The 20197-nt window shown below is 51.1% G+C and overlaps 1 protein-coding gene across 1 annotated transcript in view; it reads right to left on the bottom strand.

Annotated features, from left to right (window-relative positions):
- Positions 1-277: 277 nt before the first annotated feature.
- satb2 (SATB homeobox 2) overlaps positions 278-20197 on the bottom strand; it is a 35558-nt gene continuing 15638 nt past the window's right edge. Inside the window, exons 6-11 of the mRNA XM_088930601.1 lie at positions 19482-19532; positions 18734-19317; positions 14087-14299; positions 12468-12620; positions 9757-9951; positions 278-872 (exon numbers count right to left, since the gene is read on the bottom strand). Coding sequence (XP_088786727.1) covers positions 303-872; positions 9757-9951; positions 12468-12620; positions 14087-14299; positions 18734-19317; positions 19482-19532 — 1766 coding nt within the window. The 3' untranslated portion in view covers positions 278-302. The remainder of the gene's footprint in view (positions 873-9756; positions 9952-12467; positions 12621-14086; positions 14300-18733; positions 19318-19481; positions 19533-20197) is intronic.

Here is a 20197-nt window from a genome sequence, read left to right as displayed (position 1 = left end):
CCGTGTAACTCTGCTATTTCTGTTGCAGCTGCTCTCTCTCTCTCATACACTCTGACTTGTTCCCTGTCGTATTTTCCATGTGGCTCATCCCTATCTTTAAGCGTCTGAGGTATCATGTTGGTGTGGCTGCCCTTTTCTCGGTCAATGCAGGGCAGGATGCTCAGCCTCCGTGTTTACTCTCTGTCTGTGTATGAGCTGCTGTTTGGACTCCCAGCACCCCCTCCCCATCCCTCTCGTTCTCTTAGCTTCTGGGACTGGGGTGCAGTCCCCCCCTCCCCCCTGTGTGTCGAAGGTGTGGGGTATTATCTCTGCTGCTCCGTGGTGTCCCGGGGACTGGGGGAGGTGTTGCAGGGGGGCAGGGAGTTGGGGCGTGCTGGAGGGGGGTGTCCCTTGTCCTTGGCGTCGTCGGGCGCGGTGTCCAGGCTGTACACGTCCTCGGGCCCGTCCTCACTGGACTCGGTGTCCTCGGAGCCGGACAGCAGCTCCTCATCGCGGTACTCCGAGACGTCCACGCCCCCCGCGCCCGCGTGCTCCTTCAGCTTGCCGTGGTGCTTGACGTGGTAGCGCTGGTTCTGAAAGAACTTGATGATCGTGTGCTTGGGCAGGTCCAGCTGGGCCGACAGCGTGTGGATGGCCTCCTGGTCGGGGTACAGGCCCACGTCGTGGATGAAGCTCTGCAGGATGCCCAGCGCTTCCAGCGAGATCTTGGTGCGCGACCGTGGCTTCTTGCTCCCGCTGCCCGCGCCCCCGGCTCCTCCTCCGCCGCCGACCATGCCCCCCTCCTCCCCAGCGCTTGGCAACGCCGCCTGCACGGGGTCCTCGCGCATCGGGGAGGTGTCCTTCATGGGCTGGGAGGGCTGCCTGTGCAGCGCCTGCACAGAAAGACAAGGACACAGAGCCGTCAGCGCGCCTGGCTCGGGCCTTCACAGTGCAGACCGGATCCACACGAACAATGGGGAAGCCTGAGCAGCTGAACCAAAATCACATACATGGGCGATTATTCACGGAGCGTGTCAAGCCAGTTTTTTTTTGGTGAAGGCCGTTAAAAAAAAACCCTCTGGATCCTAATAAATTTAAAAGGCGCGTTTAAACAAGATACATTTGCAGCTCAGATGATTTGGAAAGATTTATGCAGCAGTTTAAAACTGCGGTGCGTGTGTGTGTGTGTGTCAGAGAAATCTTGGTGTAAGGGTAACACATCATGACTCATTTGCTCATTGATCTTTACTGCTAATTCTTCATCAAGAACACAGACCAGCCCAGAAAAGGAAAGATTATCCATCCCAGACCGCCACACATCTCGCACTGGGAGAGCAGTTGGCAAAGGCAAGTTTAAAGTCACACACGTCCCGCTTGAACTCTGCTTGTTTTATTCAATCGCACCAGTTGGCAGGGCCGCGGGGCGCTGGCCTGAGGCGCTAACAGTCTAAAGCACCTCCATGGCAGAGGCCCGTCCAGGAGCGAGGGAAGGAGAGCAGCACCGCTGTCACTGGTCAACTAGGTGCAGAGACTGGGCTCGCCAAGAAAAACCTATAATGAGCGTGAACCGCAATGTTAAAATCCGCCAATTTGAAGAAGGGAGAGGGGGGGTTTCGGAGGGGCCGGAGGAGGACGGAGAGAGGGAGAGGAGGAGTGAGAGTCCTGCTGGAAGGTGCGACATCTCCCAGCCAGCTATCAGGACTGAGTGAGCTGAGCTGGTTTATTACCAGGGTGGAGTGCTCAATGCCTAAGCTCTGGTATGCTAAACTATAAATCTGTGGTACATTAAAATTAAAGGACCCACATAAAGATAATAGTAATTCTTTTTTTCCTTCAATAATAACAGGGTATTTTTCAAATAATATTGAGGTCAGGCCAGACCATGAAATATTTCTAATTTCTCTTCTGGGGGCTGGTAAGGCTAGCACCAGCAGGAAATGTGTAGGCTTGTCTTTTTTCCCTCTCCCTCTCTCCATCTCTGTCTCTGCTTATTATCTTTTTTTATGTCTTTGAGAAACAAACAGCAGTCTGGAGGAACAGGGGCTTGCGTGAGAGAGGGAAGAGGGAGAGAGGGCAAGAGAGGGAAAGAAAGAGAGAGGGAGAGAAGGAAGACAGGGAAGGAAAGAGAGAGGGAGAGAGGTTGGGAGAAGGAGGAATCGGCTCAAGTTCGATGCCTCCTGATCGCGGCCCCCTTCTGTGTCCTTGTGGCCTTTGATGTTTCTCCCGCTGTCCTCTGGGGAACCTGGGGACCTCACACACAGCCCGTGGATCCCCCAAAACGCAATAAAAAAATCAAGTGAAAAGGCTCTGGAGGCTTTCCTCTCCAGAAGGATTTTCTGCAGATCAGGATAGTAGGACAGATCGACTAAATGTGTGCTCTGGGAGCGAAGTGTGCTCTCCTCTTGATTCCAAAGAGAGTTGGAGAAAGGTGGGCAAGAGGAGCAGAACACCACTGGGAGGTTTCGTGCACGTGGTGCGTGACGCGGCTCGTCCCCAGAGCGACACTAGCAAGTCCATCGACCTCGGAGCAACGTGTGGGGCACGCTTTTCCCCTGATGAGGAACAGAGCTTCGGAGTGGGGCTGTCTCCGCGCCGGTCCGGGAGCGGACTGGAGGTGGGGGTCCGGCAGCTTCGTGAGCTTCTGGGGGTCTGGACGGGCCTCGCCAGGTGGCTCCGTCTGTCTCCGAGGGCTGCCAGGCTGCAGCGCAGACGCCACGCCAAGCCCATTGCGCTTGTGGTGTGCTGCAAGCCATGCCTATTAACTTTTCGTAAAATGAGATTTTAGCATAAATTGAGGATGACGTGATTATGAGACATAGCTCCCAACTTCTGCCTCGGTACTGCTGTACTTGTGTGTCCATGTGTTCTTTTTAAATTCATGGCTTGCAGCGCGGGGATGAGGACATCAGTAGTGTGCAGCACTGCGGGCAGAGCCAGCCAGGCTGAGCTGGGTTTCTTAGAGACGCTTCAGAATATTTTCTCTAATGCTGATTTTGATGAATCAAAATTGAGGCTCTTCAGAGAAACCTATATTGTTCCGCAGAGTTTTTCCGTACTGTAAATCCTACATTTTCAGCATTCCGGCTCCAGTGTAAAAAAAAAACGGATGCGGAACAGAAACGTGTCTCGTTGTTCGGTGGCTCCGCTGCTGGAGGGGGAGGTGAGGGTGAGGGAGAGACACCATTAACGCGCTGATAAATACGTAATGATGTGGAATACATTTTTCTGGTTCCGCGTCACTTCATCTCCAATGTAAATCTGAGCCTCTGCAGCGCTCTGCTCTTCGGGCTTCCGAAATGCTGGGGAGCAGAGGGTCCCAGCTTGGTGTCCCTCTGGTCGGGCGCAGAGACGGAGCGCGTTCCTTGTGCAGCTTTTACTGGAAAACTCCCAGGTCTCAATGCACAGAGGAGGGGCCCGGCGCACTGAACACCAGCACTCAACACATCCGATTGAGCAAACAATGACGAAATTATTCATTAGATCTGGGGTGGTTCAGAGGGAAAAATTAGCAAAGAACCGCACTCTTGGAGGCGCAGAACTAAAAAAAAAAAAGACATAAATATAAAAAATAATAATAAATAAGTAAAACATTTTTACAGTGCTAGGTCACTCATGAAGAAATGCAATTTGCTTTCCGCATGTACATCCATATGGCCCATCACTAATTAACACCAGGCATCGGCCCAGCGCTGCTCTGCTCTCCAGGAGCGGCTGTGCTCAGATTGGTATTACCCACGTGTTACCCACTGACCTGAACACTGCTGCACGCACAGCCTGAGTATCGCTACCCACACACAGAGCTGCCACCCTCTGCATCCCGGTACACCCCAGCGCAGAAGATCACACTGTCCCCAGAAACAGAGCTCTGAAGCCGGACTCTCATATTCCGATCCACCACAACTGAGACTGCAAGACCAGCTTTCAGGTCAAAAAGGGGTGAATCCCGCACAGCTTCGATTAGGATCAGCAAGATCAGGCATTAGAAGGTTTCGATGAGTCACGTGATCTCGCTTGGTCACAGAGTGTCCGAAATGAGATAAGCATGCCTTAAGGGCCACTGCTCTCTGTGTCTTAGAGCGAGGAAACAATCAGAGCAGTCTCTGTCCCACAGCTACAATAAAGCAAGGCAGTTCTGACAACCTGAACTACCTTGCCCTTTTAACTCTCAGTCCAGAAAGACTGGCTTCCAATACCTCTCTTTGCAGACATTGCAACTTAGACATTGGACGCCCCACACCTTTTAAGAACAAAGTGATAGATATAGGACAAAAAGGGAACACTTTGGAAGAAGAGTCACCTGTAAGCCAGGTGTTACAGATGAATGACATTCTATCCTTCGATCTGTTTATCCCAAGTCCCTTCATCCTACAGCGGGGCATGGTGAGCCTGAGCCTGACCTGGCAGGCTGTCAGAGTCTGGGGCTGCACCCTGTACGGGCACAAGGAGGAACTGCCCTGAGAGGACAGCCACCCCGTCTCAGGACACACACAAACAGGGACACAGTTCAGAGACAACATTCACCTGGAGGGTGAACAGAAACCGTACCACCCAGAGGAAACCCATGTATACACAAGAGAGACATGCAAACTCCACACAAAAGACACTTCAGCCTGTAACCAAACTCCGGATGCATGAGCTGTGAATGACATATTGCCAATTAACAAGTGACGGACAACAGCAGTGTTCAGTAATAAAGTGTGAACTGGCCAGCACTGTTCAGGAATAAAGTGTGGACTGGTCAGCACTGTTCCAGTAGTGAATTGTGGACTGGCCAGCAGTGTTCAGTAATAAAGTGTGGACCGGTCAGCTGTGTTCCAGTAGTAAAGTGTGAACTGGCCAGCAGTGTTCAGTAATAAAGTGTGGACTGGTCAGCACTGTTCCAGTAGTAAAGTGTGGACTGGCCAGCAGTGTTCAGTAATAAAGTGGTAATAGGTACCTTAAGGGGTTGTCCTATTCTGAAGTGTTACCAATACAAAATATCCACAGTTAATGATAAAACACAAACTGTCTCTGCTGCCTAGATGAGCAGGCACAGGGTTAAGTTCTGATTTTTTCCCACATAAAAATCTTCCTGTGAGCTTTCTAAAAAAATACCACAACCCGAATCCCACAGGATTCCTTTCACACAACAAAATAAAAGTGTTAGGAGTTGTGTAGTACAGTCTAGTGGCAGGAATCTTTTTCGAGTCGAGGAGTCTGTAGGAGTCATGCTCCGTTCTGCCGCATCAGAAGGCCCCTGCCCATCGGAGAGCAGCATGAGCGAGGGCCCCATGCGGGCTGAGGGCCCGCTGGAAGGACCTGAGCATGTATTGCAGTGTGGACGTGTGCGTCTCTGTGACAGTGTACCGCCTCGTGCTGTGTGTGCCGAGGCAGCTGGGAGCCATGTGTGTGCTGTGGTGGCAGGCCGGCTGGAGCCTGGGGGGGGGGGGGTATGAGCAGGGGAGGGGTTCTGATCAATGGGAAGGAAAGAGGGGTATTCCCAGGGAGAAACACAAGTGAGGTGGAAGTGGTGGGGGGGGAGGCAGTGAACCTCCATGTTCGCTTGCTACAGTAGCTGAGCTGAATTACACGGGCCTGTGGCAAGTGACACACATACTGTAGCCACTCAGAGACGGGGTGGGTTTGCCGGCTCAGTGAAGCCGAGTTGCGTGCCTGGCCCCCTAAACCTCCGGCAACAAACAGGTTCAGGGCTCGGCTCAGACGAGGTCAGCAGCTGCCCTGCACTGCTCAGCTTCTCAAATAATAAACCCCTATTCCTCATCTCTCTTTCCATCAGTCCACTCAATTTCTTCCACACTCTTAGCCTAGAGTTAACTTAACTCTTGTTAATTTTCCTTTCCAGACCTTTCGTGCCATTCCCATCTCTCTCCCGTGTCTCGGCGACTAGCTACCCCCATCCTTCCTCCTCCTCCTCCTCCTCTCTGTCCCTGTCTGGGGCTGTGCGTCTCTGAGTGCAGTGGGTGCTGGGACACCCTGAGACTTTATTTTTAGCTCCTTTATGTCCTTCACAGCCCCAGTCTAGGCTCCGTGTCAGAGGAACAGAAGAATGTGTTAATGGGGTGACCGCAGTTTCCTTCCTAAGATGCTTATTTATTAAAAACATAAAAAAGAAAAAAAGAAAGCTTAAGGAAAGAGAGAGAGAGAAACCGGGGCTGGGATGTTTGGCTGATGTCCCAGTAATTATGGCTAGGCTGTGTCGCCTGCTGTACGAGAGGCGTTTTCGCAGTGGCAGTGAAACATGGGATTTGGCTCCATGCTGTAGACAGGGTTGGGGCTCTGTGCACTGCAGCCTATGGGGTCTGGACACCCCACCGAGGGACAGAGAGGAGTGCTGGTGACCCCATAACTATTCTTTTTTCTTTTTTTCAAGTGGTGTATAGCTGTTTGATATGCAGATGCATTTCAGCCGTTGCACTCCCAGGCCGGGACTGGCAGGACAGGGGACCTCTAGGGCCAGTCTGCTACACCTGGCAGCTTGTCACCTGAGACAGAAGGCACTGGCTCGACGACGGCAGGAATAAGGCTACAGCCCTGGCACCTGGCTCCCACCGAAAGGTGCCCCTCACTTAATCTTTTCCAAGTGTGTACAGGAGGGTTTGGAAATGCCCCTGTTACGTGTGTGGGCTCTATTAGAGGAGTAGAGGTCTTCTAGGGTGAACCTCACTGCTGTGCATGCGTGCTTAAAGGGTCTGTTTGCTTCACTAAATTCCTTAATTATTTATATTAAGTTCTTTATTGTCTCTCTAAGTCACACTGTACTAGAAGCCCAGGGTGGCATTGCTAGCCTTGGTAGCTTATTTCATTGTGAGAACCCACCGACATATCTAGTGTCTATATACACATTGGGGTAGAATTGAGGTGCTCACTGAGTCACGGGGCCGATTAATGTCCTAGAAAAGAGAGGTTGTTAAATGTCTTAAGTGCAATGTAAAGCACATCTAGAGGGGGAGCTGTGGTACAGTGTGTACAGCATGAATTCTGCTTGTACAGTGTGGGAGAGGTATGTACATTACAGTATTCAGTGTGTACTGTACCTGAGCAGTATCAGGGAGGTGCAGTACAGTGTGTACTGTACCTGAGCAGTGTCAGGGAGTTGCAGTACAGTGTGCACAGTGTGAGTGTGTACTGTACCTGAGCAGTATCAGGGAGGTGCAGTACAGTGTGCACAGTGTGAGTGTGTACTGTACCTGAGCAGTGTCAGGGAGGTGCAGTACAGTGTGCACAGTGTGAGTGTGTACTGTACCTGAGCAGTATCAGGGAGGTGCAGTACAGTGTGCACAGTGTGAGTGTGTACTGTACCTGAGCAGTGTCAGGGAGGTGCAGTACAGTGTGTACTGTACCTGAGCAGTGTCAGGGAGGTGCAGTACAGTGTGCACAGTGTGAGTGTGTACTGTACCTGAGCAGTGTCAGGGAGGTGCAGTACAGTGTGCACAGTGTGAGTGTGTACTGTACCTGAGCAGTATCAGGGAGGTGCAGTACAGTGTGCACAGTGTGAGTGTGTACTGTACCTGAGCAGTGTCAGGGAGGTGCAGTACAGTGTGCACAGTGTGAGTGTGTACTGTACCTGAGCAGTGTCACAGAGGTGCAGTACAGTGTGCACAGTGTGAGTGTGTACTGTACCTGAGCAGTATCAGGGAGGTGCAGTACAGTGTGCACAGTGTGAGTGTGTACTGTACCTGAGCAGTGTCAGGGAGGTGCAGTACACTGTGCACAGTGTGAGTGTGTACTGTACCTGAGCAGTGTCACAGAGGTGCAGTACAGTGTGCACAGTGTGAGTGTGTACTGTACCTGAGCAGTGTCACAGAGGTGCAGTACAGAATGCACAGTGTGAGTGTGTACTGTACCTGAGCAGTATCAGGGAGGTGCAGTACAGTGTGCACAGTGTGAGTGTGTACTGTACCTGAGCAGTGTCAGGGAGGTGCAGTACAGTGTGCACAGTGTGAGTGTGTACTGTACCTGAGCAGTGTCACAGAGGTGCAGTACAGTGTGCACAGTGTGAGTGTGTACTGTACCTGAGCAGTGTCAGGGAGGTGCAGTACAGTGTGCACAGTGTGAGTGTGTACTGTACCTGAGCAGTATCAGGGAGGTGCAGTACAGTGTGCACAGTGTGAGTGTGTACTGTACCTGAGCAGTATCAGGGAGGTGCAGTACAGTGTGTACTGTACCTGAGCAGTGTCAGGGAGGTGCAGTACAGTGTGCACAGTGTGAGTGTGTACTGTACCTGAGCAGTGTCAGGGAGGTGCAGTACAGTGTGCACAGTGTGAGTGTGTACTGTACCTGAGCAGTATTAGGGAGGTGCAGTACAGTGTGTACAGTGTGAGTGTGTACTGTACCTGAGCAGTGTCAGGGAGGTGCAGTACAGTGTGCACAGTGTGAGTGTGTACTGTACCTGAGCAGTGTCAGGGAGGTGCAGTACAGTGTGCACAGTGTGAGTGTGTACTGTACCTGAGCAGTATCAGGGAGGTGCAGTACAGTGTGTACTGTACCTGAGCAGTGTCAGGGAGGTGCAGTACAGTGTGCACAGTGTGAGTGTGTACTGTACCTGAGCAGTGTCAGGGAGGTGCAGTACAGTGTGTACTGTACCTGAGCAGTGTCAGGGAGGTGCAGTACAGTGTGCACAGTGTGAGTGTGTACTGTACCTGAGCAGTGTCAGGGAGGTGCAGTACAGTGTGCACAGTGTGAGTGTGTACTGTACCTGAGCAGTATTAGGGAGGTGCAGTACAGTGTGTACAGTGTGAGTGTGTACTGTACCTGAGCAGTGTCAGGGAGGCGCAGTACAGTGTGCACAGTGTGAGTGTGTACTGTACCTGAGCAGTGTCAAGGAGGTGCAGTACAGTGTGTACAGTGTGAGTGTGTACTGTACCTGAGCAGTATCAGGGAGGTGCAGTACAGTGTGTACTGTACCTGAGCAGTGTCAGGGAGGTGCAGTACAGTGTGCACAGTGTGAGTGTGTACTGTACCTGAGCAGTGTCAGGGAGGTGCAGTACAGTGTGTACTGTACCTGAGCAGTATCAGGGAGGTGCAGTACAGGGTGTACTGTACCTGAGCAGTGTCAGGGAGGTGCAGTACAGTGTGCACAGTGTGAGTGTGTACTGTACCTGAGCAGTGTCAGGGAGGTGCAGTACAGTGTGCACAGTGTGAGTGTGTACTGTACCTGAGCAGTGTCAGGGAGGTGCAGTACAGTGTGTACTGTACCTGAGCAGTGTCAGGGAGGTGCAGTACAGTGTGTACTGTACCTGAGCAGTGTCAGGGAGGTGCAGTACAGTGTGCACAGTGTGAGTGTGTACTGTACCTGAGCAGTGTCAGGGAGGTGCAGTACAGTGTGTACTGTACCTGAGCAGTGTCAGGGAGGTGCAGTACAGTGTGCACAGTGTGAGTGTGTACTGTACCTGAGCAGTGTCAGGGAGGTGCAGTACAGTGTGTACTGTACCTGAGCAGTGTCAGGGAGGTGCAGTACAGTGTGCACAGTGTGAGTGTGTGCTGTACCTGAGCAGTGTCAGGGAGGTGCAGTACAGTGTGTACTGTACCTGAGCAGTGTCAGGGAGGTGCAGTACAGTGTGCACAGTGTGAGTGTGTACTGTACCTGAGCAGTGTCAGGGAGGTGCAGTACAGTGTGTACTGTACCTGAGCAGTGTCAGGGAGGTGCAGTACAGTGTGTACTGTACCTGAGCAGTGTCAGGGAGGTGCAGTACAGTGTGCACAGTGTGAGTGTGTACTGTACCTGAGCAGTGTCAGGGAGGTGCAGTACAGTGTGCACAGTGTGAGTGTGTACTGTACCTGAGCAGTGTCAGGGAGGTGCAGTACAGTGTGCAGCCTCTCGCTGTGGTGGTGTCGGGACTCCTCCTCATACACCAGGTCCCTGTCAGCCTGAGGCAGGCTTAGAAATCTGCGGATTGTGCAGAGATTCTCCCACAGTGTGCGGTTCTCCGGACTGGGGCTCTCCTTCCATCGCAGAAGCTCACACAACCAGCCCTGAAACAGGAGAAAGAGAGAGGGCGATGAGTCCTGAGAGAGAGGAAGGAAGGAAGTGACAGATGAGCCATCTGCACTGAGGGACTGAAAAAGACACAGAAGGGGACAGTCTGCATTGGGAGTGAGGAAGAGAGAGAGAGAGAGAGAGAGAGAGAGCCTTGGAGTATAGTGCCCTATTCAAACAGAATACACAGGTGATGGGACCCCATTGTGAAGTGTTGCTGCCCTGTTAGCCTGTCTTCAGGTGTGACTCCAACTCTCCAGTCTCATCTAAGTCCTCTCAGCTAAGACCTCTGTACAGTATGTGCAGGTAAGAAAGGAGAATGAGAGGGAGAGAGAGGAAGAAAGACAGCAGACAGGAAGAGGGAGAGTGAGAGAGAGTGAGAGAGAGAGAGGAGGAGCAAGGAAGAGACAGAGAAGGGGAAGATTTGATTATCTCCGCTAGAGTGGCCCAGGCTGTGACACCAGCTGTTGTGCATGCAGAGCGCGGTGTGTTAATAACCTGATCTACTCTCCTCCCTCCCCAGCCCCCCCAGCCCCTCCTCCTACTGTAGGGGGGCAGCCAGCTGCAGCAGCTGGGGTCGCTGAGCCGTGACCCCAACCCCGCGAGGGATCACCCCAATCTGGAGCTGAGTGCACACACAGCCGCGCAAGCACACACACGACCACTTCGCTACCACCGCTACCTCACACCACCTGCCTCCCTCCCTCCCTCCCAAACTCTCGTCTCTCTCTTACCCCACACTGCCTCCCTCTCCTGCCCTCCCTCTCTCTCAGCCTCCCAGATCATCTGTTCATAATAAATCCTATTACACAAACAAAAGCAGAACTTAAATCCCACAAATGTGTGAAATGCATCTTAAAAAAAGAGATGTTGTGGAGTAAGAACAGCTTGTGAGGTTACTGTCAGCTCACTACACCCTGATAAAAATATTGATTAGAACAACTACAACAACTGCCACAAGACCAATATCTATTCATTATATCATAGCAGTAGTTCTGTAATAAAATAGAAATCCTCCACAGAATCTTACTGTGCAAGCAAAAATGACTCATAATGCGTGCCTGATCTTTTCATTTTATAAACAGAACTCTGGTGTGGGGTATGGAATATATTTCCTCTCTTTGATGATATTCGGCAGTGTAAACTAGCCCCCCTTTGGTATTCAAACTCATTTTTATCTCCTGTTGCATCCTGGCTGATTGTATTGTTAATCTACGCCAGAGATGTGATCAAATAGAGAATTTCAGCAATGGGAACTCGCTCACAATCAGATAGGAAGTTTGAAAAACATGCCACTGTGCTGCTGTTATCTGTCGCTCCCTGTGCACCTTCCTCATAAACACTCATGTTTATTGTATTAATTTGGATGCGTGCATTCAGCCCGCACATGCACACACTTGTGTACAGCATATACACAAAGACACTCTTGGAAGAGACTTAGTGACAAGAGGACAGAGAGGAGTAGTCTAATCTGAACATGCAGTGTCTAGAAAAGGGAAGAGGTGGAAGAGTAAATCGTATTACAAAAATGCTCCACAGGCACAGGAATCTGGACAAAATGTAAATGTTTCGATGTGCATATGGCCTGACCGCATATACAGGTAAGGCAAAGTGCTCAATATGATGAGAATGCTTGAGGCCACATAATGTAGACGCCAAGGAGAAGACTTTGTTGTACTGTACACTGTTTTTCTAGCAATGAATGTGCCAAACTAGAGACCATACATGTGGGACACTTCAGCTTCCAAAACGCAGGTTGGAAAAGCGATTGCACATCTGACTGCATAATGGTATTTTTCAAATATATTTTAAACACAAAACAAAAATATATTTTTGAGCCTACAAGTAAAACTTACATTTTAAAAAAATGATTCTGCAGAAATTACAGTTTAAGAAATTACATTGAGGTCAAATAGATTTAGTTCAGTAGGGAATAGAATGTTAAAACATAATTTTGAAGTACAGTGTTTGAGGCAGAGAGCTCAGGGAAGGTTCAGTTCAGAAGTATGGAGGAAAAAAAGTAAGACATCGACAGTAGCAGAAAAGCACATTTGTAAAGCGTGTAAGGGCAGGCTATTATAAAGCAGCAGCAAACTGATGAAACAAAGCATATCAGAGAGTTTAAAAGTGACTTTTTTACAACCTATACAATAATATGACCACAGAAAGAACAATAATAAAAGGGTTGTCTAAAAGGTAGCAATGCATTACTAATCCAGACTGTGGTAAAGAAAGCCCACTTGTTGAATTTCCAGGTCAACACATTCCCAGTTCCCAGTTCCCAGTTCAACCAGTTGATACAGTGATACAGTAAGTGAATATGTAAAACAGACAAAGGAGCAGGCAGCAGGTAACCTCTGACCTGAGGTATACCTTTAAGTTGCTGGAGAAAATGGGGATCGCTCCTGGATAACCTGAATTCCTGCATTCTGGGAACCCCAGCCCATTGTTTATTCATTAACTGCCAAGCAGAAACTCTGCAACAGTGTGAGGCCTCTGACCCCTGGCTGACCTGGCTCTTGTTGGCGGCCACCTTGGCGAACAGCGCTTGTGAGACCTTGGCTCTCTTCATCTCTTGCTGGATCTCGTCATAGATGGCCGATGTGATGTTGACCAGGGACTCCACTTTGAGGGGCAGCTCAGGGCTTGGCCCTGGGGGCTTCGGCTGAGGCGGAGGGGAGAGAGACAGAGCACACAATGAAATAAGACAGATCTCAAACTGCATGCGCTTTGCTATTACTGACCAGAATCAGTAATGGATAGACAGAGAGGAGAACAGCTTGGCAGACATCAGCACACGATGTGATGGGCCATCGGCAGTTAATCGTGTGCAATGCTTTTCGAAGTGGATACTCAATTAAAACCTCATGCAGGCCTTTCAGGAAATGTGCCAGAGCATGAACAACAAGCCTTCATTTCAGTGGAATGTCATCCCTTCATGAGTTTCACACACACATACCTGCGATAGTCTGGACAATACAGTGGGTCTGCATGACTGTGGAGCAGAAGCCACTGGTGACTCTGCTGGACGCAAAGAATTTCTGGCTCGGCTTTAATTGTCCGTGGGCCATACAGAACTCTGATAGCTCTTATTGCATTCTACAAACAGTGGACCGCTTCACTTCCTGTTGCAGGGGTGCTGTCAATGTCAGACGAATGGTATACATACTACATGACTTCTGAGATGCCTGTCTTAAATAACTTGAATATCTGCCTCATGTTTTGAAGACGTAATGTCAAGCCACATCAATGGAAATGGAGCTCTGGCAGTAGGAGTCCAGGACCCATCCTGCACACTTGGCAGAGTGCCACCAGGTAAGGGTGCGAGTTCGCTCTGTGGGCAACTCCTGGAGCTCGACGGGCACCTGCGGGTTTGCCATGATGCCTGCACGATGCCTGCTCCACTTGGCACTAGCTCCCCTGGAAGGAGCCACATAGCCTGCCTGCCAAAAGACCAATGTCTCTGATATGCGGACATGTGAGAGAACCATGTCTGCAGGTCATCATTCTCCTGTGCAATACAGGAATGGAGCCATAAAGCTGAGTATTGCACAGCTGGCAACTCCAAACAGGGTAAACAGTAAAGTCAAATCTGTGAGGAAGGACTGTGATCTAGGGACCTGAGCTCCCGCGCAGTAATCTGTTCAAGCAGGGACACAACAGAAATACTGTCCAGGATATCATACCAGGATACCACACCCAAAGAAGGCTACACAGCCGAAATGTTGTGTTTCTTTTCTTTTCTTCTCTTTTCTTTTCAGATTCAATAAACCTTTACCTGCTCTTTTGCAGCCTATGCATGCTGATGCAGCTACCTGCTTGAACTTCCATGCATTATGATCTGAAATTCAAGAACATTGCTCTTGACTTGTCCATCTAATCATTTACCCACCGATGCATGTGCCTGCCTGTCCTGGAGTTTATAATCGAGCCTTCCATCTGTCTTTCTGCTTGCCTGTTTCTCGAGTTTTCCAGCTGTGATGGAGTGCACACACAGCCAGCACCCTAGGGAGCCTGTGTCTGAGAGCATGTCCCGGACGCAGAGACACATGCACGCAGAAGAGACACACTTGTGTTGTCCCGCAGACACACAGACAGACCTGGGCACGGGACAAGGGCCGTGCGGTGTACCTGTGTGAGCCTGGGGCCCCCGGGGCTGGGGGCGGAGGAGGGGGGCAGCCCCGAGGGGGGGTTCATGCTGCGCTCCCGCTCCTCCTGGTAGATGCGGTCCCTCTCCGCCTCCGGCAGGTTCAGGAAGTTCTGCATGGCCTTCAGGTTCACCAGCAGGGACTGGGAGGCCGAGCGGGGGTCCTCTTCCTTCCTCAGGATCTCTGAGAGCAGGCCCTGGCACACACAGACACACGCGCGGTGAGGGAGAGCAGCTCACTGGCGCAGGCCCTGAGGCGCTGGGCTTCCAGACTTTGCGAAGGGGCCTGCTCTGTGAGCAATCTGCAGACTACAGAGTACTTGCACACACAGAGAGCGTCTCTGGCTAGAACACAAAACCCGTCCGTCCGACTGTGTGTCAGGAGACCAGTTTGTGGGAGAGTGGCTCGTGTGAGCGCTGGCCCCTCGAGGAAGGAGAGGTAGTGAGTGCACGAGGAGCGGGGAATGTGCCGTGACGCCCACAGCGTGTCACACAGCCAGCCCCTGCCATGCACATCGCCTTCCACCCGCTACAGCTCACGCTCGGTTGGCATCTAATGAGGCGGAATTTATACTTGCAGAATCTCAATACGCCAGGTGTGCATGCTGCTGTGTGTCTGCGTGCGCGCAAGGCTGTGTGAGCGCACGCACGTGTGTCGCAGAGCCTGCTGCAATCCCGCACTGGCTGTGTGTCCCGGGACAGGACTGGCTCCAGGATGAGAGGCATGTGCCACATGCCTGGCCGCTGTCCCTCTTCTTGCCCAATCAACGCCATCAGCTCACTCTCCCTGACACTTAGACACCCATCCCCTCAAACACAGGCCCAGGAGCTCTGGAGCAGCAGGATCACTGCAGTTGTGTGCCTTCTGCTGCAGAGCTCTACAGTGCTTCACTGCACAAACACTATCTGTCCGTCCTGAGCTCTTCTAGCATGCTACGCTGCTCTGCGCTAACGTGCTGTGGAGCAGAATTGTGCACTACGCTAACGCAAAGCAAGTTGCACTTACATACAAATACAAATTTAGATTTCTTTAAATACTGGACAAAATAACTTTTGCACAGTACTCAATGTCCTGTACTGCAGGGCTCTACAAGGCTGCTTAATTACAGTCTGAGCTTCATGTCTAATTTCCCCCCCCCAAACAGCTCGGCACACAGGCGTGCTGCATATTTCATGAGCTTGTCCTTAATTCCCCATCAGTGTGAGCAGTCCCATCACTGGCCTACTAGAGCGCCAAGGCTCGCTCGCAGAGCCAGGCAGCGGGGTATAAGGAGGGCCCTCCGGGTCCACTGGGACTCTCCCGGGCGGAGCAGAGGGGCCCCACTCTCACTGCCTCCTACCCTCTGCCCACTGATCAGACAGCACACACCCCCCCCCCCCCCCCCCCCCGGCACAGCTGCTGCCTTTCAGTGGAAAGGACCCACACACTCTGCTCCGCATGGCAGAGCTGGATACGTTACCTCCCTGTGATCCCACCCACAGAGCCCCGCCAAATGAAAATGAGCAGCTCTGACACAGCAGCGTGGCTCTGGTTTTTATTTCACTTCTTAAGTGCTTAGGTTAATTCAAGAGTTTGTCATATACAGAACAGCTGGGGGAACTAAATCTCTTCAGTCTAGAACAAAGGTGACCGAGATGAGATTTTATTCCAGAATCGTCACCCTCTATTGCACTATTGCACTCTCAGCATGGAAACAAGGACACAAGAGTCACAGCTGGAAACTCAAAGGAAACAGTCCGACCTCCATGAGGTTTGGGTGTTTGGAACACCTTTCTTGCCAGGTGGTTTAATCCTTCCTTATGCTCTCAGGGTGTACAATTTGATTGAACTGTTCACTGGATTAAAGCTGTTTTTCTCAACGTTTTCTGGTCTAAAGCTTGGGGTCAGATGGGGTCAGAACAGTTTTTGTTTTTCCATCTTTTCTACATTATGTAAAATTATGGAATAAGAGCTACAAAACTAGATAAACGCTAAAAGCGTTCTAGTGGGTAGTCATGTAGCGAATGGATTTGGAATGAATTGATTCTCTGATCAACTTGTCTTGTTTCCTTGAACATACAACATTGTCAATCAAGACTGATCCAAGACTGTGATTTGATTGACTGCAGCAGTGATGACTTTTTATGCAGAAGACTGTCAAATTGAAATCCACAGATGAGATGTAATCAAGGACCAAGTATTATAGATAGCACACTCAGAAAAAAAGTTCAAAGAAGAACCATCAGAGTCATTCCCAGTCTCACAGAGATCACCTTCCTGCACAGAGCAGACCCACAAGAGAACCTGATACAGGAGTTCAGAATCCTCACTGTTAGAAACGCATGCAGGACTGGAGATGGAAGGGAGGCACTCCTTCACACAGAGAAGAGGATTGGTTTCTGCAATCAGCTTCTTGAAATCAAATGAGCAAAATGGCTGAAAGGTCTTCTCTCCTCCTCTACCCAACCTTTGTTCTTAAATTAGCATGAACAGTGTCCGAGCGCCAGTTTCACAACTGCCCTCTTGAGTTACAAAGTGACAGTTACCTGGTGTGTGACATTTATGCATCTGAGGCTCATGCTAATAAAAATGCTTACAATGGCTGTGTTTGAACATCCCTGGTACATCATTAACTGGGGACCTGTTAAAGGTTGTTTGCATAGCTGTAGCAGAGCAGTGATTTCTTAAATATGTTGAGGGCAGAATGAACAGGGTTTTGTTTGACAACTTCTTCACATCCACGGTGAAGTATTTTAAAGCCCGAGCACTTCAGAAAACAGTTTAAAAAGAAAAGATGTAGCAAAGAAGTCAAAATGTCAGCTGGGTGTAGTAGTCTAAGATAAGCAACCAGGGCACAACACATATGTGGCACAACACCAAAAACAAAGCAGCAGCAGGTTGGACTTGTCCTTATGCAGCTACACATGCAGCCTACACACCTGTAATGTGGAAAAACTAAATGGTATTTCTCTGTTTCTTGGTATTTGTCCCAGGTGGGTGACAAGTTCTACCTACGCGGGTGCAGTGCTGTTCTCGGGAAGGTGCTGTCATACCTGTGCAGCTGTAGTGTAGGATCACGACAGGTGTAGTTCTGTACCTGTGTAAGTGCAGTGGTGCAGCTGGCAATGTCCAGTGTTTTGCCTGGGCAGATACAGTGTTGTGCCTGTCCCTGTGGATTGTTGTGTCTGTACATGTGTAGTGTTGTGCCTGTCCCTGTGCCTTGTTGTGTCTGTACATGTGCAGTGTTGTGCCTGTGTCTCTGCAGTGTTACGCCTGTGTCTGTACAGTGTTATGCCTGTGTCTGAGCAGGGTTATGCCTGTGTCTGTGCAGGGTTATGTCTGTGTCTGTACAGTGTTATGCCTGTGTCTGAGCAGGGTTATACCTGTGTCTGTGCAGTGTTGTGCCTGTGTCTGTGCAGGGTTATGCCTGTGTCTGTGCACTGTTATGCCTGTGTCTGTACAGTGTTATGCCTGTGTCTGTGCAGGGTTATGCCTGTGTCTGTGCACTGTTATGCCTGTGTCTGTACAGTGTTATGCCTGTGTCTGAGCAGGGTTATGCCTGTGTCTGTGCAGTGTTATGACTGTGTCTGTACAGTGTTATGCCTGTGTCTGAGCAGGGTTATGCCTGTGTCTGTGCACTGTTATGCCTGTGTCTGTACAGTGTTATGCCTGTGTCTGTGCAGGGTTATGCCTGTGTCTGTGCAGGGTTATGCCTGTGTCTGTACAGTGTTATGACTGCGTCTGTACAGTGTTATGCCCGTGTCTGAGCAGGGTTATGCCTGTGTCTGTGCAGGGTTATGCCTGTGTCTGTGCAGTGTTATGCCTGTGTCTGTACAGTGTTATGCCTGTGTCTGTGCAGGGTTATGCCTGTGTCTGTGCAGGGTTATGCCTGTGTCTGAGCAGGGTTATGACTGTCTGTACAGTGTTATGCCTGTGTCTGTGCAGTGTTATGCCTGTGTCTGTGCAGGGTTATGCCTGTGTCTGTGCAGTGTTATGACTGTGTCTATACAGTGTTATGACTGTGTCTGTACAGTGTTATGCCTGTGTCTGTGCAGTGTTATGCCTGTGTCTGTGCAGGGTTATGCCTGTGTCTGTACAGTTTTATGCCTGTGTCTGTGCAGTGTTATGCCTGTGTCTGTACAGTGTTATGCCTGTGTCTGTGCAGTGTTATGACTGTGTCTGTGCAGGGTTATGGCTGTGTCTGAGCAGGGTTATGCCTGTTTCTGTATAGTGTTATCCCTGTGTCTGTGCAGGGTAATGCCTGTGTCTGTGCAGTGTTATGACTGTGTCTGTACAGTGTTATGCCTGTGTCTGTGCAGGGTTATGACTGTGTCTGTACAGTGTTATCCCTGTGTCTGTGCAGGGTTATGCCTGTGTCTGTGCAGTGTTATGACTGTGTCTGTACAGTGTTATGCCTGTGTCTGTGCAGGGTTATGCCTGTGTCTGTGCAGTGTTATGCCTGTGTCTGTGCAGTGTTATGCCTGTGTCTGTACAGTGTTATGCCTGTGTCTGTGCAGTGTTATGCCTGTGTATGTACAGTGTTATGCCTGTGTCTGTGCAGTGTTATGCCTGTGTCTGTAAAGTGTTATGCCTGTGTCTGTGCAGGGTTATGCCTGTGCAGTGCAATGCCCGTGCATGCGCAGTTCTGTACCTGTGTGCGGTTGAAGGCCACGCGGGCGAACACAGCCTGGGAGACGCTGGCCCTCTTCAGCTCATCGCGGACCTGCTGGTAGATGTCGGGGGAGACCTCTGTGGGGGCTGGGCTGGCACCAGGCTCGCTGGGCTTCGAGGGCCGGGGCAGGGGAGGGTGGTTCAGGAACTGCTGGTTGATGGCCTGGGGGTGCTGGTGTGCCAGGAGCCGGCTGACCGCTAGCTGCTGGTTGATGAGGTGCGCCATGGCCAGCTGCTGCCGTACCAGCTGGGGGCTGAGCTGAGGTGACAGCAGCCCTCCTGGCGTCAGCAGTGGCTGTAGGGCGGCTGGCGGCGGCACCTGGGCGCGCAGGGGGGGGCTGTGATGGAGCTGGTTGTGGGGGGACAGTTGCTGTTGCTGTTGCTGGGATTGCTGCTGCTGCTGCTGCTGGGACTGTTGTGTCGGGGTCTGAGGCTCCCCAGTTCCTCCGGCCCCCTTGACCAGGGCTCCCCCACCGGCCCCCAGTGACCCAAGCTGTGCCAGGCCTGACAGGTGTGGGGGGCGCTGCCCCAGGACGCAGAAATCAGCCAGGCTGTCCCGTTCCACTGCGAGAGGAAAGAGAGATGGTTGAGGAGAAAAAAAGTGAGGGAGAGTGTCACACTGTCCCTCCACAACTGAACTCTATTCAGCAAGCCAATGACGAAGCACTAAGAAACCAGATATTCTAACATTTCCTCGGAATGGCGATTGGGAGGGGCTGAAATCTCACCTTTGATCTCTGAGTTCTCCCGTCCAGACCACATCTTCTCCAGATAATCCCCTGAGGAGAGGAGAGGAGAGGGTGAGACAAGGGAAGGAGCAGCAGGCACACGCGCAGAGCACCGCAGAGTCTGGGACATGAGTGCAGTGTTTGCGAGGACTTCTCAGTGACACTCATTATCTTCTAATTTGCCTTTCCCACTGGACCGAAATCCGGAGTGGTGAAATCAGACGACATCGTCCCGGCTGAAATGACTTAAATACTGCGTGTTCGATTTGGAAGACTCAAAACTTTTTTTTTTTTTTGAAAGTGAGGATGTTGCCTCTTCGTTTCTGCAGTTACTAACTGGAGAGCTGCACTGAGGGGTTTCGATGCAGCTACGGGGCTTGATAAAGGGGGGGGGGGGTGATGGACTGGGGTCTCCCAGATTGTTCGTGGCCACGCAAACATAAAAAATGACCCTGCGGCCACGGCGGCCACAGCTGCATCGCGGCCATCAGCGGTTAGCTCCACACACAGGGGAAGGGTGCGCTGTGTACCACACAGGCGGAGCGTCCAGGCCAGTGATTCAGGAGTTTTATCAGCACGGCGGAGGCTGACACGTGGGACAGCCAATGAGGTTGCACCAGTTGAGCCCTGCAGTTGCGTGCTCCAATGACACGCCTCCCCCCCCCCCTCCCCATCAGCCCTCACATCTGGCCCTGCGCGGCTGACAGCGCGGCGGG

This window comes from Atractosteus spatula, chromosome 13 (assembly GCF_055471065.1).
Source record: "Atractosteus spatula isolate fAtrSpa1 chromosome 13, fAtrSpa1.hap1, whole genome shotgun sequence".
NCBI lineage: Eukaryota > Metazoa > Chordata > Actinopteri > Semionotiformes > Lepisosteidae > Atractosteus > Atractosteus spatula.
The sequence above is the reverse complement of the archived record's forward strand: the minus strand, read 5'-3'. Positions and strand labels throughout refer to the sequence as shown.